General features: G+C 54.5%; 1 protein-coding gene and 1 pseudogene across 1 annotated transcript in view; both read right to left on the bottom strand.

The window, feature by feature from the left end:
- Window positions 1-16941, bottom strand: part of CYFIP1 (cytoplasmic FMR1 interacting protein 1) — a 47770-nt gene that overhangs the window by 17782 nt on the left and 13047 nt on the right. The window contains exons 7-17 of the mRNA XM_039853404.1: window positions 14835-14931; window positions 14608-14736; window positions 13325-13429; window positions 11495-11586; window positions 9181-9298; window positions 6277-6399; window positions 5265-5390; window positions 4247-4413; window positions 2948-3095; window positions 1697-1850; window positions 535-691 (exon numbers count right to left, since the gene is read on the bottom strand). Coding sequence (XP_039709338.1) covers window positions 535-691; window positions 1697-1850; window positions 2948-3095; window positions 4247-4413; window positions 5265-5390; window positions 6277-6399; window positions 9181-9298; window positions 11495-11586; window positions 13325-13429; window positions 14608-14736; window positions 14835-14931 — 1416 coding nt within the window. The remainder of the gene's footprint in view (window positions 1-534; window positions 692-1696; window positions 1851-2947; window positions 3096-4246; window positions 4414-5264; window positions 5391-6276; window positions 6400-9180; window positions 9299-11494; window positions 11587-13324; window positions 13430-14607; window positions 14737-14834; window positions 14932-16941) is intronic.
- LOC120595359 (uncharacterized) lies at window positions 8931-9049 on the bottom strand (annotated as a pseudogene).

The raw sequence follows: 16941 nt of genomic DNA, 5'->3' as shown, positions 1-16941 counted from the left end.
GGCACGTGGCAGGCTGAGGCCTCCCAAGCTCCTCACACCGCCTCCAGCGCGGCAGACCTGACGCCGTGGGGGACGGACGCACACGGGCAGAGGAGCCACTCACGTGCCTGCGAGTGTAAGGACGGCCTGCGGGATCAGACCCCGCTGTTCACGAGGCACCCTCTCCCCTTCATGGAGTTTGTGTTTTGAAAGTCTCTGACCCCCTAGCCCCGACCTCAAAATAAAGCTGTTCAATCAACACTTGCTCTGGGTTCGAGGCTATGCCACACGAGAGGCCAGGCCACCTCTCTCTGCCTGGCCCCGGCCAAGTCCCCACAGCCTCACTGGCACCTGGACATGGCGAGACTGCACCAGTTCCACTGCCTGAGCTCCCCAAGAAACCCGTCACTTGCACTAATCTCTAACGTCGTACCCCAGGAATTATGACTTCAAATGAGGTGCTGAGAACAGCCCTTGTCCACCTCCCAGCTCCCAAATGCCACCCTGGGCCCCATCACCAGGAATAAGAGCCATGAGAGGAGCCCAGGCCCTCACTCCATCATGGACGCCTCCTTGGTCTCCAGGATGTGGTCTGTCAGGACCCAGGGCACGGACATCTCGATGGGGAACTGGATCCTCCGGCCCATGGTCAGCTCCAGGAAGAACTCACGGAACCACAGCTGCGAAAGGTCACAGCACTGCTGCAGCGTCTCTTAAAGGGGCAGATGACACCGTGTTACCCTCCTGCGAGCGGAGAAGGCTCAGCAGACGGACGACGGCGGCACCATGCGCCGGCCCCGTCTCTCTCAGCCCAGGGCCATGCAGGCGGGCATGGCCCGAGCGGGGAGCGGGTCCCATGGTGGGCGCCTAACACCAGGGATGGGACGACCTGGACCTGGCTGCAAGCAAAGCCACCCTGCGCCGTGCAGGTTCTCGCTCCCAAGAACAGAGTCAGCGTCCGGCCCCCATGGGCCTGGCATGGACCACAGCCCACGGGTGCGCCCTGTCAACACTGGGAGCCCTTCTGGGGGACTGGAAGAAAACACATCCTTTTTAAAAGGAGAAATAAAAACAGGATAACTTGGTTTTAGGATAAAGAGGCAGCATCACTCCCACACTCAGTGCGCGTCTCTCTACTGTAAAACGGAGACAAATTTTTTTAAGTTTCCGCCCGATGATGGAATAAAAGCACAAAACCTTACTCTTTGCCCCAAACCTGCAGCACCCCAGCCCGGACAGGGCCTCCACGCTGAGCAAGCAGCGGCCACAGAAGAGCAAACGCGGACGACTCCACGACGACAGAGGGGTCCAAACCCCGGTCAAGGTGACAGGAGTCGCCCCAGGATGGGCTGCCTGCCAGGTCACCTGCCACCTTCTGCACATCACTGCCCAAGGGGTCTATTTCTGGTCTTTATCACTGTCTTGGTCTCAAGCCAGGTGACAGATTACCCTCACCTGTTTTCCAGACCCTGTGTGGTCACAAAGACTCTGTGCTCAGGCCCGAGGGTTAGCTACGGCCCCACGGCCCTCACCCTGGTAAGGGGCACGCCACGTGGAGGGAGCCCCCGGCCGGTCACGCGTTTAAAGCGAAGGTGACGGAATGCCACGAAGGTTACGACATCCGTCACCATCCGGGACGGCCAGACGGGCACAAGCATTCTGGACAGTCAGCGGTGTGAGCGCGCTGGGCCGGACGCTGGTCAGCAGCATGGCTTACCGCTGAAATTGATCAAGTGGGTGTAGAAGAATGACTCCCGGTGGAACTTTTCTATGTCCAGGATGGTGGGTCCCTCCAGGCTGCTCCTCAGGGTTTTCTTGGAACCGCTCTTGTCTGCGACGAGGGACTCTAGCATGGTTCTCACCATGTAGAGCTGCGTCACCCACGGAAACAGCCGCGGGGGAGAGAATGCACGTGGCAGGTTAGTGGTGCCACCCTGGGACGCGAGGCACTGCTGCTGTGCCCGCGGCACGCCGGCTGGCTCCCCAGGGGTCTGGGCGCCGCCCCGCGTCCGAGCTGCTGCTGGGAGACAGCGAGCACTGGAGCGTCAGCGAGAACGGACAGTGGCTTACCCACAAAGGTTAAGAGAGGCGGGTGGGCGGAGGACTGCCTCGGAAACGCGTTAATCACATGCAAGAGCCTCTCCACGCCCAGCGACCCGAGCTGCCGCAGCAGCCCGGCAGCGCTCGGGGACCGCGCTGCGGTGCACACCAGGTACAGCTAGACACGACAGACGGAGAGGCGGAGAGAGCCGTTAGTCACGAGACACGAGTCACAGAGCGAGACATGCACACAGACGGAGGACGCATGCACAGCAGACAGACCCAGGACGGGGTCCCCCAGACACTGCGCGGCTTCACACACCCAGGAGCCCGCTGTGTGGCTCATTCTCTGAAAGACCAGTAGAAGGGTGACAGAAGCCCCCAAGAGACACATGACGAGGAGGAAGGACCCAGTCCCGAGACGGGGCGGGGAGGGGGAGCAGAAGGGCACATTGCCAGGTGTGAGTCAGGAGGAAGCGGCTTGGGGGGTGGGGCCCAAGTGTGCCAGACAGGGAACAGGTGGTGGCTTAAGCCTGGGGACATGTGAAAGCTACATTCTAAGATTTCCCAAAGGTTTGTCTTTAGTCATGATGCTGATAAGCCAAATGTAAACATGATAACCACACCCTTAAACAGCCACCCCAAAAACACAGCGTAAATACGGGACAAAGATGGCCCCACACTCTGCAGACGGGACCTGGTGCAGCCAGTCAGGCTCTGCACGTGAACGCCCGACCCCGAGTCAGAGGGCTGCTGGCCGAGGCTCCAGAGTCAGGGAGCAGGGAAGACAGGGCGGCAAGGACACGGGATGCTCGAGTGGACAGAGGTGACGTCACTTCACTCACAGCCTCGCTTATGCACCTAGCAGCTCAGGGTCACCCTCGGGGGCACGGGCGGGGACAGGAGGGTGGGGGGAGGGGACAAGAACCTGTGTGCTGGAGGGCCCCACAGCACGGCGTGGCACTTTAATGTCGAAGCCACTCTTGGGGTCCTTCTCGCCCCGGAGGGCCGGGTCGTTGAAGGGCTCGTGCCCTGTCTCCCAGTCGCACACGGTCTTCCTGATGGCCTGCAGGACACTGGACGGGAGGCACACTGCGCTGACGCCGCGGGGACTTCCACAACCGCAGCGCCCGTCACCACCACACCCTCGCACAGCCCACCCACGCACAGACGCCTCTGGGCACGGTGCGGGGCGAGGCAATGGCCCGGTCCCACTAGAATTTTAACAATAGACGGTTCACTTGGGGACAGGACTGGCCCCAGAAGGTCTGGCGTAGTTGCAATTTGCATCAATGGGTCACACGAAGGGCGGATGGAGGAGAGACCACCAACATCCATATGGAGCAGAAACTCAGCCTCCCCATGACCGACCCCCTTTTTCTAAGACGGACGCGAAGTCATGAACACAGCCGTGAGAACTGGATGGGCCTGTGTCGCCAACTTATCTGGAACACGTCCCCGTCCCCAACAGGGCTCCGCCATGTGACGACACCCACGGGCACACGCCTGGGAGGCCCACGCATCCACCCTGGTGCCCACCCTGACGGCCTCATGGGGAAGTTCTGGGTAACACCGAGTTCCTCTCAGACACGTGGCTCGTGCCCACGCAGTAGCCCCCATTACGGCAACCACGCACATCGCACAAATGTCAAAGTCACACGCCAGGCGACAAGCACACCAACTGTAAAGCAACGAATGCAACCGATGCGCTTGCGAGCCCGTCAGCTTCGCTTTACGTAGATGTCTCTAAAAGACGACCTCGTCTAAAATAAACGTGGAGAACACCAGCTCAGGACGGCCGTTCAATCCTGGCAACAGCCACGCAGTTCTAGCCAATTTGTGGGACAGGCCAAAAGAAACAGATGCAGAAACACTGAAGATGACACACTGTGAGGTGGGAGACGGGGTGCTGGGCTGCGTGTCCTCACGGGCCCGGGGGGTTGGAATCACCAGGCAGACTCTGAGACGGCCCCCAACCCCGAGATAAACACACTGCAGACCCCGGGCCTCTCGACGCCTCTCGACGCCTCTCGACGGCAGACACTGCAGCTGATATGCTGTGGGCGGCTCGGGGCAGGGACCAACCACTGCATTACACCCAGGGCCACTCACCAAAAGGCTGTCTAGAAGCTAAAGGTAAACGCACTGAACATCTTAGGAAAGCGTTAATGCTACCACTGTTTACACCTAATTGACACCCCAGACCCTGAGTGGGTGGGAGGCTGACCTCTGGATGACGTTCTTCTTCTTCTTGATGGCCTGCCTGAGCGGCTCCCGGAGGGTCACCTGTGAGAAGTCCTGCAGGGCAGCGTAGACGGTGTGCCGGATGGCGTGGTTGAACACGCTCTCCATCCTGCCCATCAGCACCTGCAAGCCCTTGATCATGGCGATCACCTGTGGGGGGTGACAGGAGACACAAATGCTACCTCACGCCATGATAAATTAACTCAGTGGAGATCATACATTTAAATAGAAGAGGAAGAACATAAAACTCTTACAAGAAAACAGGAGTAAATCTTTGGGACTTGAGTTAGGTAACGGTTTCTAAAACTATGACACCAAAACCATAAGCAACGAAAGGAAAAATTTTTAATTGAACTTTATCAAAATGAGGGCTAGGCAACTTCACAATAGAGAAATCTGACCAACACTCTCTCTGTCACAGGATCAAGTCGACCCCAACAGTGACGAGTCACAGTCACGTTGCCTTTGATGAGACGTGATGAAAACGCACTTCAGTTCCGTGGCTCCCCTTCCCAAGACCTCTGGTCTCAGTCTCATCACGAAATACATCAGCTAAACCCCAGCTGAGGAGCATTCAACAAATGCCTGCCCAGTGCCCTCGAAACTGTCAAGGTCACCACGGACAAGGGAAGTCTAGGAAACCGCCGTGGCCCCGAGGAGCCCAAGGCCATGGACTTCAACGGAGGATAAAGCATCAACGCCGGTTCATTGAAAGTATGAGATAGTAATAAAGAAAATGGGTGTCAGGAACATGGTAATTCACTGCACCACCTTTGCAATTTTCTACCAACCTAAATGTTCTAAACTAAAACTCTAAAAGAAAGAAGGAATATTAAAAGCCACTCTCGTTCATTGGCTTGGATGCAAAACCCTGACCCTACCCCACAAGCTGTTTTATTCTGTTCTGACCACTGTGCCAGATGCAAAGGGCATAAAGCCGGCAGTTTCCTCATGTTCCCGTCCTGCCTCTGAAGGGCCCAGGGAGGAGAAAGCAGACGGACCTCGACCAGGGCGAACTTCTCCTCGCTGCTGTAGTTGTAGCGGGTGGCGCGCTCGTACTCCTCGGCGCTGTCCGGGCAGTCCTTGTTGGAGTACTTGTCCGTCGGGTGCACCAGCTTCCACGAGTACTGGAGCGGCAGAGGGAAGGCCGGAGGCTGAGCTGCTGGTCTGCCAGACGCGGCCGTCGCCACCGGTGCCGGAGGCCGGCCTTCTAGCATATGCTTTAGCCGAAAGCCCCCGCACCTCTCTCACACTCACACACACACTCTCTCTCCTCTCCCTCTCTTTCTCTCTCTCTCTCTCTCTCTCTCTCTCTCTCTCATCTCCATACACTGCACAATGTTCTGGTCATGTGACTTCAGGATTAAGAGATCAGGTAAAATGGCTTGGGTATTTTGTGTGGATTACCTAAGACTCTAGGCATTTCTTTGCCATTTAAAAAAAGAATCAGGCTTTCAAATGATGATGTATTCATTCAACATGAATTTTTGTCTTATCAAAATAAAAGAAAATAATCTATGACTTACAGGTATCTAAATGTTTATGTAGCACCAGAAACCATTTTACTAATGCTAACCAAAAGAAACTGGTGGCCAGAGTCCAGAGAAAACGTTTGAAAAAATTAGAATTATGACGTATTACAGAATCGTTACCTGAGGTCTATACCAATGTCACCCCAATAAATTTAATTTAAACAAAAATGAGAATTCAAATTCAACGGTACAAATTTAAATGTCGTTTTAAAAGATGAAGTCCTCTTTTTTAACACACATAAATCAACGGATGTTGAAGTGTCTTAAATTTAAATCGTTACGTAGTCTGACTTCTAAGGCCAAATATAAAGAGCTAATTTGTTTTTGATCCAAAAACCAAAGTTAATGCAGAAAGAGCATCATCGAGTCACTAGTCACTTCCTTGACAAGTGTGGAAAAAAGAGGACCTGTCACCAAGTACGGGGGTCGACGTTCCGCCGGCGTCCGGCGTCCGCAGAGGCAGCGGGCGCCGAGTGCCTACCACTTCCATCACGTGCGCGCTCCACTGCGACAGCAGCTGCAGCCCCTGCAGCGCCAGGTCGAACAGCTTCCGGTACTCCGCGTCCGTCTTCTGAGCCTCCTGGCGGCCCGACCCCGTGACCACCTAGGGCAGGACAGGAGCAGCGAGAGGTCGCCCCATGTTCACGTGTGAGCCCCCATGACCCGCCGAACCTGCCCATGATGTGGGTGCCTCGGCCGGCCCTGCCGCGAAGGCGGGAGCCACAGGCCCTGAGGCCGGGCACTCTGCGGCCCCCACAGCAGAGAGATCAGCTACTGCAGACTCAGTGTCCAGACAAGCGTGTGCACAGTGAGCTTGCCCCGAGCCACCCGGGGACATCGGCACCACACTTCCTTCACACACGCGTCTGTGGGTGGACGCTTGGCCAGTGTCTGTGTCTCGGCTCCTGTACGTAATGCTGCAGGGAACGTGGGAGGCGCGCTCAACTGACTTTTGATGAGGTGCTTCTGTGAGGAAGACCAATATCCACATACAAAGGAACAAAGCTGGACCCTCACCTCGTACTACGTGGGGAAAAAAGTAACTAAAAATGGACCACAGATCTGGAATTAAGAGCCAAAACTACCAAACCCTTAGAAGAAAACGAGGTAAATCTTTACGACTTTGTGGCACCAGAGCACAAACAACAAAAATAGCTAAAACTGGACAAGTCAAAAATTTAACACTGTGCTTCAAATGACATACCATCAAGGGAGCGAAAATATAATCCATAGAACAGGAAAAAATATTTGATAATCATATATCCGATAAGGAGCTGGTATCTAGAATATGTAAGATCTCACACAATTCGATAGTAAACAGGATAAATAACAAGTAGCCAAGAGATCTGAATAGACATTTCTCCAAAGAAGACACACCCATGGCCAACAAGCACACGAAAAGATGCTCAATTTCGTTAGTCACCAGGGAAACGGAAAACCAAGGAGGATGGCCAGAATAAACACACAGACAGCGGCCAGGCTGTGCTGAGATCAGAAGCCCGCACTGCTGACGGGCGCGTGAAACGGCACAGCTGCTTGAACGCAGTACGGAAGCTCCTCAAAACGCTGAGCACAGAGCGACCATGTGACCCAGCACTCCTGCTCCCAGGTGTCCACCCAAGAGAAACGAAAACATGTCCACAAAAGGCAGCAAGCGACGGCCAGAGCAGCCCCGCAGTGGCCACCACATGACAGACGGAGGAACCAACCGTGGTGAGCCCACACACTGGAACATCCCCGCAGAATCACTGATACGTGCTACCATGTGGATGAACCATGAAAACACTGTGCTGGTTACAAAGCCAGTCACAAAGGACCATGTGTTATGACTCGATTCACACGAAACGTGCAGAATGAGCAAATCCGCAGACAAAAGTAGATCACGGAGCTGGGGAAGGCGGTGGGGAGGAAGTGAGTGCTCACGGTGAGTGGCTTCTGGGGTGTGGGAATGCTAACTAACAAGTGGGCTGTGGGGCGGCTGCATAACTCAAGGAACACGCTGGAAAACGTGACTTGTAAGATTTAAATGGGTGGATTGTATGGTCTGTGGGGTCTAGCTTCATAAGTCTGACTAAAAGTAAACCTAGCAAAGCATTCAAAGGCAGATTTCCTTATCATATCATCACCTTTTTATAAAAGGAAGATGTGCACGTCCAGCCAGAGCCACGCACGCTGTCAAGTGCACTGATTCGGAGCACAGGCCCAGCGCTGTCTGCTGTTTGAGAGCTTCCCATGACATCTCGAGGGGCTGCCCTCCCCCAGCTTTACCCTGTAGGCTGTGCTGGCTGGAGAAGGGGTGAAGCAGCCCCCCAGGGGTCCATCAGAGGCAGTGCGTGCCCGAGACGCCTGGGCTGTCCCTCAGTCGTTCTGGTGACATGGTGACTAGTGTTTGGTGGAGGGGGGCACAGGGGCGCTCATCGTCCTGCATTGGGGCAGGGCCCCCGCAGAGTTGCTCCCCCTTCTGAGAACTTTGAGCTCCTACAGTGCCACAAATCGGCTCCTACAGTGCCACAAATCAGACCTGTATATGCGGCCCCCGTCCCTGGGTCCCTCCTGACTATTTACACACCCACACCACGACCTCACCGCCTTGCTCGCTAGGATGTGAAGTGACGCCCGCTGCTCCTCCACACCAGACCCTTCCTGCCCACCCCCCAGGCTGGCAGGGCCAGCTCAGAGCCACCTTTGGCAGGTGGGGGGGATACAACCTGCCCGAACGAGGACGCAGGAAATCTGGCTGCGAAGCTGGAGGTGATTCTGACGACGCCCGGCTCCAGGCCCCCCTCCACCCAGGGCGGCCTCCCACTGACCGAGATTCCTGCATGCCTCTGGCCTCGGGACGCCTCTCTCTGGACGTGAGGCCGGAGTCACTCCTCAGATGCCCTCCCCTGCCTGCACTGTTCTAGCAACTTGTTGACGTGACACTAAGAAAAGCCCGTGAAGTCAAGGTCTCTCCATCCTTTAAACACAGCTGGACAGGTGCAGACAATGCCAACTGCACTGTCTCATCCGTTATAACGGGTGCCCTTTAAGTACTGTATTTTTTTTTTTTTTTTAGGCAAGGCAACCTTTGGTTGACTTCACAGATTGCAAGGACCCTGTCAGCTTACAATCTCTTATTTTTTTTAATTTTCACACCTACAGCACCTGGTCTTCCGAGGTGGTCTCCCACCCAAGTACTAACCAGGCCGGACCCTGCTTAGCTTCCAAGTTCAGACGGGATTGGGCTTGTTCAGGATGGCATGGCCGCAGACACCCTTTAAGTACTTTGTACTAAACTACGCTTCTCAAAGTGATTAGAGTTAGCACTGGGGTGCAGGGGGCGGAAGTGACTCTGCAGGGCCCTCCGTGCGGCGCCAGCCCAGGTGAGCGGGAGGCCACCAACCTCGCTGTTGCTGTAGCGGGCCAGCTCCGAGATGAAGCGCATGTGGTCCTCCCGAATCTGGATCATCTGCTCGCAGATGTTGTACTGGGGGCTGCTGCTGGAAGATGTGCACGTCCAGCTGGAGGCGAAGCAGAAACGTGTGTCACACCAGCAGGATGGGCGCCGGCGCACGGCCTGGGTGGCCAAGGACATATGCACAGCGGGCACAAAGGACAGCGCACCTGCTGCCCCCAGGAGCCCTGCACGTCGGCAAGGAGGAATTCGCAGTGAGAAACGGCGGCCCAGCCCCACCGCCCGGAGTCGGGCCCTGCCCCACCTCTCACGCCTGTTGCGGGAAAGTGATCACGGCTTCTCTTTAAGCAAGAAACTACTTTCTGAGAACAGAGGTGCTGCTGGATTTAGGATGTGGCCCCACCATGTGAGGACCCGACTCCACACTGCTGGCGGGAACGAGAACTCCTGTCACGCACAGGTGAAGACGTGAGCTACTGGAGGAAACACGTCAGCAGGGCCTCGGGAGCAAAGGTCATCCTGATGGGAGAGTGGAAAACTGACATCGCCTGCAAGCTAGGGTGACACTAAGTCGTGGGAAAGGAGCTGAGCGAGAACACGAGCTTCTGGACATCTGAGCAGGAGGCCTGGGCCCTGGGGCTCAGTGCTGCCCCTCACACACCGGGCCGACGCCTCGCTGCTTCTGCCGAGCTATTCCCTGTGCTCGAGGGACCAGTCTGTGAGGGGATCGGGGCGCCTTCCTAACCTGCTGCTCCCACGACAGGGTGGCTGATGGTCATGCTGGCAGCGTCCACGCAGCTCAGCAGGTTGCACCGAGCATGTGCAGCCCGGCCCGGCACCAGGTCCACCCTCGACGCACTGCCGTCCCTGCAGGCCCCAGACAGCACGGAGCCCGGCCGCGGACGTCCCCGCCCACCGAGCCTGCCCCTTCTGGGCCCCGGTGCTGGGGCCAGGCCGCAGGGACGGCTCAGAGCTGACGGCACACGCGTGGGAACCTCTGAGGCAGCTGCTAAACACGCCCATTGTTACCAATTAAATGCTATCGACTTGCCAGAAACCAAGTTAAAAAAATCAGTAAGCGGAACTCGTCGTTCCTGATTCTTACTGACTTCACCGGGGCCTCTGGTGGAGCACGCACCGGCGCTCGGGGGAGACCGCACTGCGTGAGGCGAACTTCCGCACGCTTAGCCTGAACTTGGCTGTGGCGAGACGACTGCGCCACGGAAACCAGAGCCCAAGCTGGTGCTGAGGCGGGAGGTGGCTTCGGTCTCATGAATGTAACTTAGAGGAGGACGCAAAGTTGTCTAACTGTGGATCACACATCACACTTAACCGCACATTTACTAAGAAATAAGTTAATGCAGAGGCTGGCAAATGACAGCACCAGCCAAACGTGTCCAGACTTTGTATGGCCCGAGAGCCACCAAAATGGTCTTTTCATTTTTAAGAATCTGTTCAAAAAAACAAAGAAGAATATGCAACAGAGACCACGTGTGTTTACAATGTGGCCTTACAGAAAGTCTGTCGGCCTCTGAGTAACCAGACTGAGCCGTAACCACGCTTTCCAGAATGGTGGCGGAAGTGGGCCGGCCAGCTGGCTATGGGCACACGCACTGGGGAAAGTCAACACGAGCACCACGTGACTCACCTTGCTGTGCAGAATTTAATAAAGAGGACTGCGCATCTATTATCATTTGTCATTGTGACCTACAGACCCTTTATGGCAGGGGTTGGCCTTCTCTGTGCAGGGCCAGAAAATAAATGCTTTAGGGTTTGTGGACTATACTGTCACGCAGCTGTCAGATTAAAAAAAAAAAAATTAAAAAAGACAACCACCCTTTTAAAACGTAAAGACCGTTCTCAGTAAAAGACACCTATAAAAACAGGCGTGGGCTGGATCCGGCTTGGTGACAGTTTTGTAACCCATGAGACACTGGAACACATTCTGCCCCACCGGGTTGGCTGTTGAGCGTTTACCTATATAGCTCTGGGCCCAGAAAACTGACTTACACGTCTACGTTCTCAACCAGCACTGTCCAGCAGGAACCTCTATAACAACGAAAAGGTTCTGTACTTGTAGCGACCGATACAATAGCCACCAATCATTAAATATTTGAAATGTGGCCGTTCTTAAGAAAATCAATTTAACAAACTTAACTGCAAACAGCCACATGAGGCAGGGGCTACTGTATTGGGCATTCAGTTCCAGATGGCTGAAATCACCAGCAGGTAAGTAAGCAGCATGTCACAAACCGCACGTGGGTCCTGCTGAGTGCTCTAACCGGGCCGCCCCTGCTCCTACCGAGATTTATTCTCCTCGTAGTGAGCGCTGGTCTTGATGTATCTTGCCAGTTCTATCTGCATGTCCCCGAACAGCGGGACCACCTGGAGCTGCTGCATTTAAAGAACAAAAAAAAACAGGGTCAGCACATTCGCTTAGTCACAAACACAAACCCACGAGCATGAGTAACGCTGTAATTACCACGGGCTGAAAGCTATCTCTGCAAATCACTCACTGGAAAAACGACGTAAAAAATTTCTACATTCGCTTCAAAATAAAATATAAGAACCAACATTCATTAAGACCATTTCGGTAATAAAACTAACCTAACTTCTGCTAGATCCACGATCAGTAAGAGTCAATTGTGCTTCTATATACCAGCAACAACTAGAAAATGAAAATTTAAAGAGAAACAATTTGCAATAGCATCCAAAAATTAAAAAAAATTTATGAACACATTAAACAAAATATGTAGAGAACCTATAAGCAAAAATACAACCAAACTTTCTAGTGAAAATTTAAAAATTTTAAGTGAATGGAGAACTATATCAGGTTCATGTATTTGAAGACTTGGTATTTTAAAAAAAGTCCATTCTCCCTAAATTGATCTTTACGTTCAATGGAATTCCACACAATCGTCTAAGAGGAAAAATGGTTTCTGAGTAGTGCGTGCGTGTGCGTGTGTGTATGCAAAAACCAGCAAGCTAATTCTAAAATGTACCCAAAAGTGAAGGGACGACACCCAGGACAGTCCTGAGAACAGAACATGAAGGCTTTTCTTGTGGAAAGCCAAAGCGACGAGGGTGGAGAGGCAGGCACAGGCCCTAAGACAGCGTCACGTACAGACACTTCGTTTACGACCCACGAAGCACTGCAGGACAATGGAAGGGAAAGACGGTCTTCACAGTAAATGAACAGGCAAACTGGACGTCCGTAACGGTGAAAAAAATCCAAGAATGTCAACCCCCGACCTCACCCTACAGAGGCCGGTCCCAGAGGGACTGACTATACAGCTCGAAATGGGAAAGGAGACCACCATGACCTTCCAGAAGCTGAGAGGACAAAATCTCATGAGCTGTCTCCAAACATTTCAAGAAAACATTACAGACTGATATATTAGACTAGATTAAAATTAAGAACCTCTATTCACCGATGACGCCTTTTAGGAAGTGAGAAGGAGAACCACATAGGGGAGAATGCCTGGGTGTGTCCCGACCACACAGAGCCACGAATCCGCGGGAAAAGAAGACAAGAGATCTGAAGTGACACTTCGTACGAGAGAGGAACACATAGGGAAACATCAACTAAATCACAGGAAACGCTAGCCAATAAAATCACAACGACGCGCCCACTGAGGGATTCTCCCCTCCCCCCAGAAAGTGGCAGTGCGCAGGGACGGCTGGAAGCGGAGTGACGGGAACGCTCTCAGCGCCGCCCCGTGGAGACACCGTTAGGCTCCGACGACACTGAGTGCGCCCCCGCCCGGGACCCCTGTCCCACCCCTGTGCAGAATCGCACTGTCACGCCGGCCGAAACCCAGAGGATGAGTGAGCTGCGGCACAATCGCACACGGACACTGGCGGGGACAGCCGCGGGCTCCGCGGGCGGGGTCTCACAAGGTCGGCGAAAGCAGCCAGACAGAGGACACGTGCAGGACGGACCCTCTCACACGAGGGTCGAACCAAGGAACCCCGATGTAGCGGGAGGGAGAGCAAACAGAGGCCTCCACGGTCAGCACGGGCACCGGGCACCCCACCGCAGCACAGGTTGAGGGCTCGGTCACGGGGTACTGCCCCAAACTCAAACCGCATACCTGCAGTAAAAAGGCTTATCTAAGAAAATGTAGCTCACCTTGAAGAACTTGTCGATTTTGGATAAGTTTATTCTTTTCTTGGCATCTAGCTTATAGATGTTGCTGACGCTCCCATCCATCAAGTACAGCCCAAAACCCATGACCTGAAAAACCACAAAATCAGGCATCAAACTCAGGCCTGCAAGGTTACTAACCCATATGGCATTTATATGGCACAGGTGGTAATTCTGAAATGACAGTTCGCTTTTTTAAAAAAAATTCACTCAGCTTAAAAGCTTCTCAGAAACAGACCCCATCCCTCCACGTGCGGCTCTCCTCCCGTACGTGCCATTTCTTGTGGCTGTTTCGCTGTCCTCCCAGCACGGCTACCACCTCCACCTCCTGCCGCCCACAGCACAGCAGGAAGCGAGCCCCGCTGCACGGCACCCTCCAGCCCCAACCTCCACGGCAATCTCCAGGGGAGGAGGTTTCAGGGCCCGCTCTGGCGGGGAGGGCTCTGTGCTGGACAGACACCGGGGCCACCTCCCGCACAGCAGAGGGCAGAGGGAAGGGAGCGTGGAACGGCCTTCTCTCCCTGATGTGAGATGTCACCAAGAACCTCCCCAGTTTGGAACAGAATAGGAACACAGAATTTAGTGCATGGCCACGTCTCCTGACCAACGAAAGTCTTTAATCACGGTGACACAGTACACAGATGCTCGCAGACTCTGGATGGGGTTACATCCCAGTACGCGAACTGTCATCTGAAAATACCCAGAGTTGGAAATGCACGTAACACATCTACCCTACTGCACATCACCATGAAGCGCAGCCCACCTCAAACGTGCTCAGAATCAACCCGTTAGCCCACGGTGGGGCAAATCACCTCACTGCCACTGTCCGCCACTGCCAGGGAGGATCACACCACTTACCGATGGCCCGGGAAAGGAATGGAATTCAAAAAGCAAAATATGGCGTCTACCCAATGTGTATCGCTTTCACACCAAAGTTGAAGAACTGTAACTCAAAGCATCGGCCCATAAATCCCAGAGGTCACAGAATAACCTCTGCTGTGAGAGGCTTCGGGCTGAGCAAAGGTCTTCACCCAGGACCTCGTCACCCACGAACACCTGCTCCAGGGTGGGATCCAGCGGCACTGGGGCCAGGCCCAGGACACACTCAGAGGAACATGCCAAGAGCCTGTAGTGCAGGCCACTATCCACACACACACACACGCACACACGCACGCACACGAATAAGAACAGGCTGGCACAAGGACTGTAGACTACGGAGAGCCAGCCTGGCCCCCCATACACTGCCAGCAGCCCTGCCCACCACATACTTTGAGGAGCATGTGCTTCTCGCTGGGTGTCAAGTACATCCTGTTCTCGTAGTAGTCCACGCACAGGTTCACAATATCCGCGAGCAGCTCCTCGTAGCCGGGGATCACCTCGAGCTGCTGCTGCAGACACTGTAACAGAGCAGGACACCATGCCACCATGCACGTGGCCCTCTAGTCCGAACCCCAGCAGTGTGCCATCAGCCGGAGAGGTGGGGTGCCAGCCTTACCTGGGTGATCTTGTTGTGGTTAGCCAGGAACATGGACAAGTTCTGCGACTCCTGGATGGACTGTGGGTCTGCCATTTTCCGTAAAAACTGAGCAGCCCTTTGAAAGAAACAGTAAATAACAAAGTTAATCAGCCCACGTACTTAATGATTAGAAAAAATCCAGGAACTCCAGCTGTCTGCAGAAACGTGGGTCTCAGATGCTGGTTCCATCTCCAGCCTCCTCAAACCTCTCCACCCTGGACAGCTCCCAGCCCCACTGCCCACGACGGCCGGACTTCCTCAAGGATTTGGCAGTGCCACCTGCTGGCCTTCCTGAAGGGCCCCTGCACATCGGACTGTCCCCAAGACTGAGAAAGGCCGCCTCCCTGTCACTCCCAGACACAGTGACGAGGTCGGCCAGCGCCGTTCAGGTTCCCTGCCGAGAACCCTCTGGGCCACCACACCTCCCTCAAGTCAGGGACCACATGTGGTTTGGGTGCCAAAGGTCTGAGACAGGATCCTGGTTCTGCCACCAACATGCAGCGCCGTCCTGGACACACAGCCTCAAGTCTCCTCAGCCTCCCTTATCATCGCTGTGACAACCTGCCCACAGGGCTGCAGGGCGGCCCGTGCACAGAGGTCCAGTGACACCACGAGGCCTGGGCAGAGTGTGAGGCCTTGCAGAGTAGTGTGAAGTGGGTGTGAGGGCTCCACACATCTGGTGCCGGCCCCCCAAAAGTTCAGTGGAAACTGTCTCATCGGGACATGTCTGTGCAACCGAGAACCTTGGCGGTTTTGCGGAAGGAAAATTCCCAAGGCAAAGACTGAGAAGCTACCAGCAACCACCTCCTGCCTTTTTGCCTCCTGCAGAAGAAGCCCTACTTCCCACACAGGAGCGCCGTGCCTCAGCTCCACACGACCAGCTGCTGAGACAGGAAGAAGGGTGCTGAAGGCACCCGAACATGCGCTTATGAGGGACAGGCAGGGCCCTCCTACTCTCCTTCCTCCCTGTTGACTGGAATGCAGAAATGACAGCTGGAGCTCAGGCAACCACATCGGACCATGAGGCAACACGTGAAGGCGGCAGAGCAGTGGCAGCCAGGCTGGGTCTGGAACACTGCAGAACGCTCTCCAGCGGCAGAACACCTAGCCCAGACCTCCGCAGCTGAGTCTGCCGTCTTATTTGAGCCACTGTTGTTCCTGTAGGCTTTCGCAAACCACATGTGGTTAAAACTAGCATTATTAGATATGGTAACATTCCTCTTTAAAGTGTTCACCGATTTGACTGCTGAGGCTAAGGAAGGGACCAGGGGCACCATCTTCTGTTTTCCTCAAGCTTCACCACAACCAAAAGGGTGATCTTGGCCCAGAGAAGGCTGCCAGCTGGGTGCGAATCAACAGGGCACGTGAGTGTGGGTTTGTGAAGGCTGGGAAGGGAGGGGTTACTGTCTGGGAAAGTGAATCCTGAGGGTTCCCAAACAGAGGTCACAGGAAGAGGCTGCTGGAAGGGGCAGGGGGTGCCCAGGCAGCTAAGGGTGATGACGACCCCGGGTAGCTCCTGAAGGGGGTGCTCAGGGCCCCCCCACAACAGCCTTCCACAGAGCAGCCCCGTCTCTATTTTACAGACCAGACTTTGGAATAAAAGTGCTGCATACTAAGAGGAAAAAACTTTTTACTTGAAGGGGAAAAAAAATCCTTTTTAGAAATTAGAAACCACTGAGCTATGCATCTCCCCAACAGTCAGGAAGGCTGAGAAAGCGGCTCAAAAACACGCAGAAGCTGCTCTCCCAGTCTTCACCAGTCCACCCTACACCCCTCAGAACCCCCGCACTCGAGTCATACGCTTTTGGAACCCACAAACACTGTTACCAAATGGGGACAACTCCAGACCTTCCTATCCAAGAAGGGTCAACCCCAAAGATTCTGGAGTTCTCAGGGTCTGGGCTTCTGTGCAGAGCTGGTTCTAGGGGATGCACGGCAAGCCTGCACTTATTTCATACAGAGACGCCTCAAAATCCAGTGATCTAGCACGGCCGCCAGTGCTGCCCCATGCTCAGACCTGGGTCTGGTGCCACATCCCATGTCACTTATAAAGCCACAGCAACAGTTGCATGACTTTAGATGCAAC

This window comes from Pteropus medius, unplaced genomic scaffold (assembly GCF_902729225.1).
Source record: "Pteropus medius unplaced genomic scaffold, Ma_sr-lr_union100, whole genome shotgun sequence".
In the NCBI taxonomy this organism is placed as follows: domain Eukaryota; kingdom Metazoa; phylum Chordata; class Mammalia; order Chiroptera; family Pteropodidae; genus Pteropus; species Pteropus medius.
The sequence above is the reverse complement of the archived record's forward strand: the minus strand, read 5'-3'. Positions and strand labels throughout refer to the sequence as shown.